Source organism: Branchiostoma floridae, chromosome 4, assembly GCF_000003815.2.
Source record: "Branchiostoma floridae strain S238N-H82 chromosome 4, Bfl_VNyyK, whole genome shotgun sequence".
NCBI classification, from domain to species: Eukaryota; Metazoa; Chordata; class Leptocardii; order Amphioxiformes; family Branchiostomatidae; genus Branchiostoma; species Branchiostoma floridae.
Genome location: NC_049982.1, coordinates 20,317,321 through 20,328,495, shown reverse-complemented (window position 1 = coordinate 20,328,495; position 11,175 = coordinate 20,317,321). Strand labels below are relative to the sequence as shown.

Here is an 11,175-nt window from a genome sequence, read left to right as displayed (position 1 = left end):
GTTACTAATGTGAATGTCAATGAATAGAAGCAACTCATTATGCCTGCCAAATTGAACCTTCTTTCCTCGTAATCCCGGTATTGCGCAGTTAGTGAGTTTTATATCCACCATACACAACAGCTTACCTCCAACGGACTCGGATGGGACTTGGCTCACAACGAAACAACCCATGTTACATACGTGACTTCGTCAATTGCTTACCTGTGGGCGAGAGTAATTTCTAGCCCAAAGATAACGTATTATCAGTATCATCTTAGACTTCCAAGCAGAGGCTTGGTCGCGGGAATGATAGCGGCCGGGAGGGCAGCGAGCGATGAAATCCAGGACACTTTTTAAAATTAAAATTCCGGCGACCTGTGCTTGGAGAGAAGTTTGATATACGAACTCTCTGTGATCCATGCTGACCACTGCTCCTCACAGTATGGTACTTCCGTTATCAGAATTTAGAATACACCTAACGCACGTATCATAGTCACACAAAACGGTCATTTCAGAGATAAGGCGTGATTCTGGAAAAGCAGCAAGATATTCTGAGGACCCTCGCCAACCTGGTGGAAGATCAATGATTAAGGATCATTAAGGGGTGACGTATACGCATATTGATAGATGATGGTAATAACTGGATCATATCCAGTTGCTTGAGTAACTACTTTTTGGCGTATCTTATTACCTGGATGTCTGACCTTATTAGCAAATAGTCTGAACGATTAGCGACCTAAATTTATTTCATACTGCAGTTGACTCTCCTTATCTTCTGGACGATCATTCTATGATATTAGGCCATGTTGATTTGATTATATGGATGACATCCTCCGGGAACTCCAAAACGAGCGAGCGAGCTAATAAAGTTTGGCCCCCCAAAAAAAGTTGCCTTCAGTATGAAATCAAAGTGGCCAGGAAGGTTGAACATAGGACTAAACACACATAGTATGGTATACCAACAGTTAGGTGTAGGGACCAGTACATCATACGGGTGCAAACATTTTTTTCTTCTTGGACCAGTCCGAAAAAAGAGACCTGAAAAACAACAACAGAGGAACAGGTTTCGCCAATTACAAAATGGACACACTATGTCGGCAGCCATTTGGGGTCTAACCGGGGGGCCAAGAAGACAACAAGAGCGAAGTCAAGTAGAGTTTATAGTCAATTGTACCAAGTTTCTACAGTCAAAGGTACAGAGACAATTAGCCTTTATTACATGGAGATGGGATTTTAAAATGCAGTGGGAGTCCAATAATCCACCAAACAGATTCCTTTGTAGCAAAATTGACCAATTACCATTGTTTTGAGTATTGCCAGTTCTCAAGTTTCCACAGACAATCAGGTCCAGGTTCATGTCCGGACCTGGAAATGATCCTCTGGACCTGAATTTTCTGTACTGGTACCTCCCCCAACCAACAATAGATTTTTTTTTCTTTCTGTCCTTTCACATCTTATCCTTTGACTTTATATTCATTTTGGCATTCTATGCCATTAGTTATCTGTTTTCTGATACTTTTTTTTTCAATCTACGGAATATTTGTGCTCATTTTACAGCTGCTTTGCACAATTTATTGTGTGGTCGAAAACTTTTTTGTTGTTGGAAATGGCCGAAAATTGGTGCGAGCGCGGATGTCATCCATATAATTAAATCAACGTGGTCTAAGTGGAAATCGGATGAAAGTATTTCGCACTGTTACCGCAAGGAGGTGATATACTAGTAACCTCATTCGTTACCGTGACTCATTACAAGGCTACTAACGAAAAGATTGATTCAAAAATCATGCAACAATTAAAAGCTCTTGTCCCTTCATATGCATTCACTTGACTCCATGTATTTTCAGAAATTGTGAAACGTGATTGTATCGATGGTTGTTTAAGGCGTGTGAATGCCATGGCCCATGGGTTATGCGTAACGTTCTACTCGAGGCAAATTTTGTAGCCTATGTTGACACAATATCTCTCGCTGACAATTGTAGGGCCGGTCGGTAGGAGCGCGTGGTCCAACCTCGTTTTTCACAGGGTTCTTCACTACAGCGCTACTGAAGGAAGGCGATGTAGCCTGACTGAGACGGTCGCGCTCCTACCGGCCGACAATACAGTTGCCGCCCTTATAGTCCGCGCGGCATACGCGCGGCATAGAGCTATTTTGCCACAAGGTCTCTGGGAGGGGGTCATTAACTCCAGCCAGTGAGAAATTGTGTCAACAGAGACTAGAAGTTCTATCGGATGGTCGGATAGACCCTGGCACTTTTACCGTGGTTTGGTAAATATCGGATCTTATAGGCATTATGTCTCTTATCCGAACTTTGTGATATGATATGATATGATATGATATGATATATAATGAACCATTCATCATCGATATGACATGACATGGCATGATATGCTATATGATATGATATATGATATGATTACAGATATGATATGATATGATATGATATGATATGATATGATATGATATGATATGATATGATATGATATGATATGATATCAGCTCACGAAGTACTATTTCTTCGAAGGGGTTACTATTAACTACATGTATTTGGTTCTAATTCTGCCTACGTCCAAGTGAGGCCGGGTATTTTAGGGCCATTCAGGGACCTACGGTGAAAAGACAGCGGCTCCAAATTCAATTTTCTTTAATATAGTACTTGGGCTGGGGCCAGTAGGAACATAACGTTATGCTACGAAAATATTTCGAGAGACTGATAGAAGATGTTGATTTTGGTGTTCATACAAGCATGGTAATTTGCTGTCGAAACTGGCTACCATTCTTTCGTCGCAGCCTTTTGCTATACAAATTTCTACTCATTCATTCATTCGTTCATTCATTCATTCATTTGTTCATTCGTTTGTTCAGTCATTGATTCATTCATTGATTCATCCATCCATCCATCCATTAATTAATCTATTCGTTCGTTCATTCATTCGTTCATTCATTCATATCCCGGCTACCACACTTTCATGACTTCTCCTTTTCTTTCCCTCCCTCCCTGATGTAAAACAGCTGTTGCGGCCCCACCCCGATATTTGCATGCAGCCTCGCTTTGGTTCCAAACATGGCGGAGGGGTGGCGAAGTCGTCTGGAGTTGTGCTAAAATATGCATCGGAATTTGTCTAATTACAGCTGAATCCCGGCGTCTTGCCCACCAAACAGCGTCTCTGTGAGGTAAGGAGGCTATTTACGTGCAGTTTTCCTAAAGTTTTGGTACTTTGAGAGTGATTGCGGGTTTGCTGAGTGCGATAGTTTTTGTGGTGTTGCTCGTTGTACTGAAAAACGTAGTGTTGGTGTCTCAACTTCGCCGACGGGCGTGCAACTTCTGGTAGACGCCGCCTTTCATGCCGACAAAACGCTCCATTTCAGCCGTTTTGAAACCTCTGAAACAGTCATTCCTCCAAAAAATACATGAAGAATACTGTGGTAAATCAAAGTGACCACAATATCAGCTTTTTTTGTCAGTTTTTGGATAGTTTTAGATGAGATTTGCATGCACCCCCCGTTTCCCGCAGTAAACCGTTCTGCATGGTTTCTTCCCAACGCGAGCGGCTCTGGTCCTTATCACAGCTTACCTAACTCCACTTCCCTGCACAGCTGGAGCGCTATCCTTCCTGTTTACCGCGCCTAAAGCCTTCACCCCCCTGTGGTATCATTCTGTGCAGTTCAGAAACTAGCAACAGTTGAGAAATTTATCACTGGGCAATTTTTAACGGACTCCACGGCCTTGGGCGAATCTGGAGGTCAGACAACGTGGGAATTGCTAAGTTGACTCCTGTGATAACAAAACCCATTCACTCATTACCATGCAGACGACCCAAGTACAGCATGGGTCCAAATTTGTTTGTCTTTCTGTCGCCTATCTGTGGAAAAATGATGATACTCTGCTGGCAGTTTTATTGAGAATGAAGGAAGGCTAATTGATACCAAGGCCAGACACCATATTTCCTGACTGAAGAATAGGACTGTAGAAAAAGCCTTCCACATGTTTTACATATTAGAGAGGTCACGGGGTGAACATTTACAGTAATATATATTATTCCTGTCCATGAAATGTTGGTTTTAGTTGGAATATGTGCATCCAGTGATTAATAATTGTATTTACAAGCATTAATGAAAATACTTAAGCCAGTTAAGGGGTTTGTTTAGGAATTATTTTGTTTATGTCAACTCAAAGCTCATGTCTGAGGTCTTTATTTGCACATGCCCTAACCTATTAAAGTTGTGGTCGGTGCAATCCAGCCCTAAAACCTTACTGGCAAAACATTTGTGACAATGTCACTACACAATACCCTTTTATGAGTCTTGTGAGAGTCTCGCAGTACAAAATAAATTCTGGGTGCATGGAAAGTTACGTTGTTCTTGAAAAGAAAACAACAACAACACCAAAATCACACCTTTTGGTTTAAAGACAAAATCTTTCGAAGCTGACTTCAATGGTAGTAGATACATGTATATGAAATGAAGTTTAATATGTGGGCTCTGGTCTCTCCATAACCTCCTTGTTTTAGAAGTTGCTGTATTAATGGGTCCCTCAGGGGAAGTGTTGCATATTGTAGACATTCCCAGTACACTACAAAACACAAGAGAGCTGATGCTGTCATTGTGAATGTGTTTTCAATCAAGCAAAGTGCTGAGTAAATAGGTCCTTTGGGAAAGTAGGTACTGTCATGCCCTGAGACCATTGCAAATGTGTACATACATGAAAACTATTATTGTGATAGCCAGGAAATAAAGTATCTAACTATATGTATGTAATTTACTGTTTTTGTGCCTTGCTAACACTGTATTGGACTTTTGACTAGTTGAAATCTCTAGGTTATGTGCAGCTAGTACTAGTAGAAGGACCTGTATAACCTCCAATTTTACTTGTGCCAACACTCTCGTGCAGATTCTACTTCGGGTCATGCATACTATTCATAATATCCCAGTGCTAAGTAAGCATGAAAATCATTCATATGGAAGAAAATATCAACATGTAAATCAATGCATTCCTGTCACTGAAAATGTGCAGGCAAGGATGATTACACCCCTCAGACAAGCCTTGCTGGTCCTTGGTTTAGTATCGGCCCATGAAACTCAAAACTGCTCTTTGTTTGGACACTTAGCTTTCACTTTTGTTTTCTTTACCTTAAATACGAAATAAGTCCACTTCGACTGATGTGTTTTCTAGATGCCTATACAGGGCACATGCACATGCTTGTTAGTGCAGGAATTAGTGTTTCATATGCAGGTACTTCTATGTCAACTGGCACAAATCTGCACTGGCAATGATAAAAGTAATGGCCAATAGTGGCCCCAATATGCCTTGAAAGGAGCACACAACAAAATTCAAGAGGTATACTCCTAAATGTAGAGATATTTTTGAAGATTGTGTTTTTGACACTGAAAGACAACATTATTTCTTCTAATGTAAGATTGATATGGCATAGGTAATTCTGCAGATTTTTTTGTGGTGGGTGTTATGAGTTAGGTATTGAAGCATTTTGATTTATAGGGTCACTCCAGTCATGCCTGGACTACAAGCTGAAAATTTTACAAGATAGGCTTTTTGAGGCATAAACTTGATGTTAACAGGCCTCGAAATTAACTTTTTCCCCTACTGTCCCAGAAGTGTTCCCAAAAATAAATTCCAATCGTCCCGAAGAGAGGATGGATGGTCCCAAGTAGGAAGTATGTATTACAACAATAAATATAATGTTGAGTCAGACTCAGAGTACAAAATTTCTATATAACTAATTGTCAATTACATGTATACAGTAAACTCAAAATCAATGCAGATTCAAACGTGTCTTGTCCAGAAATTTGAGACAAACCAAACATAACAAGTGGAGGTTAGGAAGAAAAACTTTTTAACTGGTGATTTTGGGCCATCAGAAGGAGAATTATTATCTTCTGACAGTAAAAATGTACACTGTTTGTGTAGAACTTTAACGACGTGGTGCGCAGCTGGGAACATCCTTTTTTTAACCTCCTTGGGAGAATCGAGCAGAGCATCAGTAAATAAGCTGCAACCAAGCTCCCGTAACCCCAGTTAACTTCTTAATAAAAACACTTATGACATATTACAGAGTCTAAAACGTTTCCAAAAATTTTTCTCTGGTAAGATGGCATTGTTTTCACTTTGTTTTTTGAGGTTCACGTGCCAGGATTTCCACGCACAATGCGCTGTAATACACTAGACCTGGGGAGCACGGATCTAATCTGGGGGGCTTTTGAGAGTCGAAAACTGATTTTTTTCATTCTGCAAATTTGCAGATTGATTTATTTTTCTTCTGTAATCTTGAAAATCCATCTGTAAATTGCAGATTGCAGACGGGTATTTCGGACACTGATGGGGTTTACATTCTGATGTTGATTATTTTTCTATCGTCCCAAAAAAGGTCCCAAAGTGATTTTCTAGTGTTCCCGGCCTAAATTTTTGGTGCCCCGGGCCTACGGGACTATGTTAATTTCGAGCCCTGTGTTAAGTCTTACAAAAACTACAGTACCTATTGTATTCACTATTTTTGACTTTTAACATTGTGAAATTTTACGATAGTAATTGCCCTGTTCTCTTCTAGGTATTCTTGTACGTTCTTGTGTTGATCACCAGAAGTGCCTTGTGACTATGGAGGGTGTGGACCTGGCATCCCTGCAGCAGGTGGAGCTGGCATCACTACAGCAGGTAGACCTGTCCAGCTACAACATGGAGCAGGACCAGGACACCCAGCTCACACCACTGGACCTCAGCATGGTCACCAGTGGAAGGGACAACCCAGTGGAAGAGCCTTCTCAGGTAAAGTCTAGTCTTGGGTTAGAGATATCTTTACAATTAATGTACCGTATAGCATATTTTTTATGTTAGGATGTATGCGAGTTGCTATTTGCAATAAGAGAACAGGTGCTTTGGTATTTTGTGAGGAAAACAACTGTATTTTGGTCTCTGATTTTAACACCACAAGAAATGTATTATTGTGATGTTCATGGGTGTGGGTTATGTCTATTGAAAGTAGATGTGTTGGTACTTTTCTATCTGTAGGAGAGGGCTGTCTCCCCTGATACAACTGTGCAGCAGTGGACACCCAGGAAAGGCAAGAAGATGAAGTGGAAATGGCAGAAGTCACCTGGCAAGGCCTCTACAAAGTCTTCCAAAAAGAAAAGAAAAACTGATCGCAGAATGGTACTGTTTGTGTCACATATCACATGATGTATTTTAGATAGTTTTAATGTCTTTATTTGTACTATAAGTAGACTACATGACACAGCCGTTTTAAATCTCTGACATTCAGATATTCGGTTCGCACATGCGCATCACAACCAAATGTTGCTGAGGGAAAATCACATTTGCAGGAAATGTATGTGGCAAAGTTGTCATCTTCATTTACCATATGAGAAGAATAGGTCACAACATTGACAATAACAGCAGGATGCAGTATTTCTTCAGGATGCAGCATTTTGGAATGATGCTTAGAAAAGATTATTACTTATAAGTGTCAACAAGTTTACAATAGCCATATCTGCCATATAAACCTGATAAATGTATATAACTTATAAGATTGTTCTGCCATATACAAGAAATATGTCATTTTCAAAAGGTTGTCAACAGGATGGTCTGTCAAGAAAACAAATGCAATGGACATGATTTTGATGCTGACCAATGATCCAGGTATAGCTAGTTGAACTAAATTACTGTTACAGAACAGCCGTGATGATACAATGGAGAACAGTTTCCAGTTGGAATAAGAACCTGAGTTTGCGAATATCACAATGAACAAATAAAATGGAGGAATGATATAGCATAGAGCAATGTATAGAAAATTATCAGAACAAAAATATCTTGCTATGAACTGTCAGATGATGTAAATGAAATGGACTTAAAAATGTAAAATACAAGTTAGAAATGAAGGATAAAATCAATGTAATATGTACATGCATAAAACACTCAGTTCTAAATCTAAGTTACACATCACATTTTACAGGCGACAACACCTGATGAAAACAGTAACCCAGTGATGGATGCAGAAGTTCCATTGGTGAACAACAAGGAAGTTCCCACAGTGGGTGGTGTAGTTGTGGACAGCAGTGGAGAAACTGCCATGTCAGATGAGGCACTCCAGATGTCACATCTCACTGACGAGGAAACACCCCTGAGCTTGACAGCACAGATCGGCAGGCCTAAGAAGCTTGGTATCCCCCCCATGCCAGTGCGAGAGGAACCGCAGCAGATCCAAGTGAACGGGACCACCACAGTCTTCTCAGATCGTACTGTGTACAACTGTGATGAATGTGCCTACACTACATACAAGAGATACGCCTACATTGTACACCTTCGTGTGCACACTGGTTAGTACTTGCTGAGATATTCCTGTAATTTTGTGTTAGAATGTGCTGCCAGAACAACTTAGTATTTAGCCTTTTTTTTTTTTTTACAGAGATGGAAATGACTATGAAGTATGAACTGAAACTTGCCAGATTATATAAGTCCACCACTTTGGACAACAGTCTCAGAGAACTGGTTGTGTTTAACTGGGGATATTGCATTTGAGCTCTCTTTGGATGTTTTCTTTCTGTGTGGTAGATATACCTGACCAGATTGAATTATGTTGAGTTTGTCAGATTCTTAGTATGTGTGAACTCATCATGACCATGACCGTCGTACACGTTTGAGATAAGCTGTACGGTTGTTGATTAAACCTTTCCTGACTTATCCAGGAGAGAAGCCGTTCCAGTGCCCATTCTGCCCCCATGCCACGACCCAGGCAGGCCACCTGCGGCGCCACATGTCCCAGATGCACAGTGAAGAAGGGAAGAAGTTTGAGTGTGGGATGTGCAGCTTCTCTACGAACAGCCAAGTATGTTCTTATTGCACATTGTAAATCTAATGTTCAAATTCTTTCATGGGAATATGATTTATACTATAATGTTGTCAATAGATAATAGTTTTATTTTGATAGATAGGAAAGGTTTTGTGTTGCATACCTTAAAGATGCATGCAGGAATTTTGTTACGAGAAATTAAGATGTCAAATCTCATGTTTTACCTAATGTGAATGGCTATGAAGCATTGCAAGTCTCAAAGGTTTGTGATACGTGTAGGTTTGAATGTGTGGACACTGACCAGTTAAGGTTTTCGTCCTTCTACAGAGTCGCCTTATCAAACACTTGAAAGAGCATGACAAGGAGACGATGGAGGCAGAAGAAGCAGAGGAAGAAGAAGAAGAACAGGGAGAGGAGGAGGAGAACAATGCAGAGGAGGAACAAGAGAAGATGGATGAAGAAGAAGTGGGGGAGGAAAACATGGAGCAGGAAACTGAAGGGAAGGAGAAGAAGAAGAGGGGGAAGGACAAGAAATTCAATTGTGGAGAGTGTGATTTCAAGACTGCTTACCGCCACTGCCTGGTCACCCATCTCAAGGTACCTGCTGTTGATTACATCAGATTGTTGTTAACACTTTGAACATAACTGTTCTGGATGTTGTAGGGATTTTTTTACAATGGCTGAAAATCTGGAAAGTTTGGAAAGTAAGTTGGAAATCCACTGTGCAATATACTGTATGTTGTGATTCCAAAACGTGACACATATTTTTCTCCCTACCTGCCAGGTCCACCAGGGCATTAAAGAACACAAATGCCCCCAGTGTGGCTACTCCACCACGTACAAACATGTCCTGGCACGCCACATGCTCAGCCACGATGGCAAGCGGGACCACTTCTGCGACAGTTGCTCCTTCGCCAGCCCGTACAAGTTTGTGGTGGCGCGCCACATCAAGCGCAAGCACGGTGGCACACGCCAGCTGGCCTGCGACCGCTGCCCGTATCTGGGGTTCGATGCAGCAGCCATGAAGGCTCACATGAAGAAACATGACAATGAGGGACAGTACAGGTACTTTCTATTACGCTTGCTCATAGAAAAAACAGCAACCAATGATTGTTATGGAATAAAGTGCTAAAAATTTTGTCTGCCATACTACCTGAAGTCAAGCTGATGGTGTTGTGTTGTGTTATAATTCCATGTACTTAGATCTAATGAAGCAGATTTGAGCACGGCCATTTACAGAGTTGCCATGTTTCCCCGCAGATGTAAGTTTGCTCCTCGAGATGAGGACCAGAAGCCTCGTGAGAAGATCCTGCTGTACCATTGTGACCAGTGTGAGTACGCCACCAACCGCAAGGACCATCTGGACTGCCACGGGGTAAGGTGTCAGAAGCATCAACACAAACTTCACATGCATTTTGATAGACTTGTTGGGAAGAACTGGGGAATAGTAGGTTAGCATTGGTAAAGGCTGAAAGGGTCTGTCAAAACTAGAAGCCACAAGAAATTTTTTTACTTATAGCCCTTAGTAATACAAAGCTAGCTAGATTTTTTCCAAGATGTTAGATTGATTATGTTAATGCAAGACAGATAACTTAAAGTGTTATATGGAAATTTTTCAAGTATTAGTCAAGATAAGCATTAAAAGTATCCCCACAGCAGATAAGTTTGAGATTGTATAGTTGTAACATAATCATTTTTTAAATGTTTTAGCACAATCTTTTTTTTAAGTAAACACTTAAACTTATCACTACATTGTTTCACAGAAAGTCCACAAGGATAAGCCTGATGGGGCGTATATCTACAAGTGTGAACAGTGCACGTACGTGACGGGCAAGCGATTCCTGCTGAACAAACACTTGAAGGGCCACTCTGCCGTCAAGAAGTACATGTGCGAGATGTGCGGCGGGACCTTCGACCGCAAGGTCAACTACGAGGCACACAAGCGCACCCACACGGGAGAGAAGCCCTACAAGTGCCCCAAGTGCGACTACGCCAGCTCCCAGAAGACTCACCTGAACCGGCACCTTCGCATGCACAACGGCTTCCGTCCCTTCAAGTGCGAGAAGTGCTCGTACGCTGCCGCCAACCAACACGAGATCGTCCGCCATGTTCGCCAGGTAAGACTGGAAGAAAAGTAGCAATTCACCTTTATAAGTGTTACAAGTACAGATGGTAGAAATTGAGTAGCACTAATCTTGTATTTCCTTTCATGGTAGGCACTTTGACAGCATAAGTGACACTTTCCTTATCATATTACTGATTTCTTAAATTCCCACACTGTTCCTGCACATCTGAATTCTGATTAAACTAACCTGCTGATGTCCTGCCCCATCCAGGTGCACCTGAAGATCAAGCCGTTCCAGTGCCCATACTGTGCCTATGCCACAGCAGACAGGTCCA

General features: G+C 41.3%; 1 protein-coding gene across 1 annotated transcript in view; it reads left to right on the top strand.

The window, feature by feature from the left end:
* Nucleotides 1-2,972: 2,972 nt before the first annotated feature.
* LOC118413327 (zinc finger protein 431-like) overlaps nt 2,973-11,175 on the top strand; it is a gene marked incomplete in the record, with an annotated part of 10,859 nt that continues 2,656 nt past the window's right edge. Inside the window, 10 exon segments of the mRNA XM_035816644.1 lie at nt 2,973-3,151; nt 6,541-6,755; nt 6,999-7,139; nt 7,939-8,302; nt 8,672-8,811; nt 9,103-9,372; nt 9,560-9,840; nt 10,036-10,150; nt 10,539-10,892; nt 11,112-11,175. Coding sequence (XP_035672537.1) covers nt 6,588-6,755; nt 6,999-7,139; nt 7,939-8,302; nt 8,672-8,811; nt 9,103-9,372; nt 9,560-9,840; nt 10,036-10,150; nt 10,539-10,892; nt 11,112-11,175 — 1,897 coding nt within the window.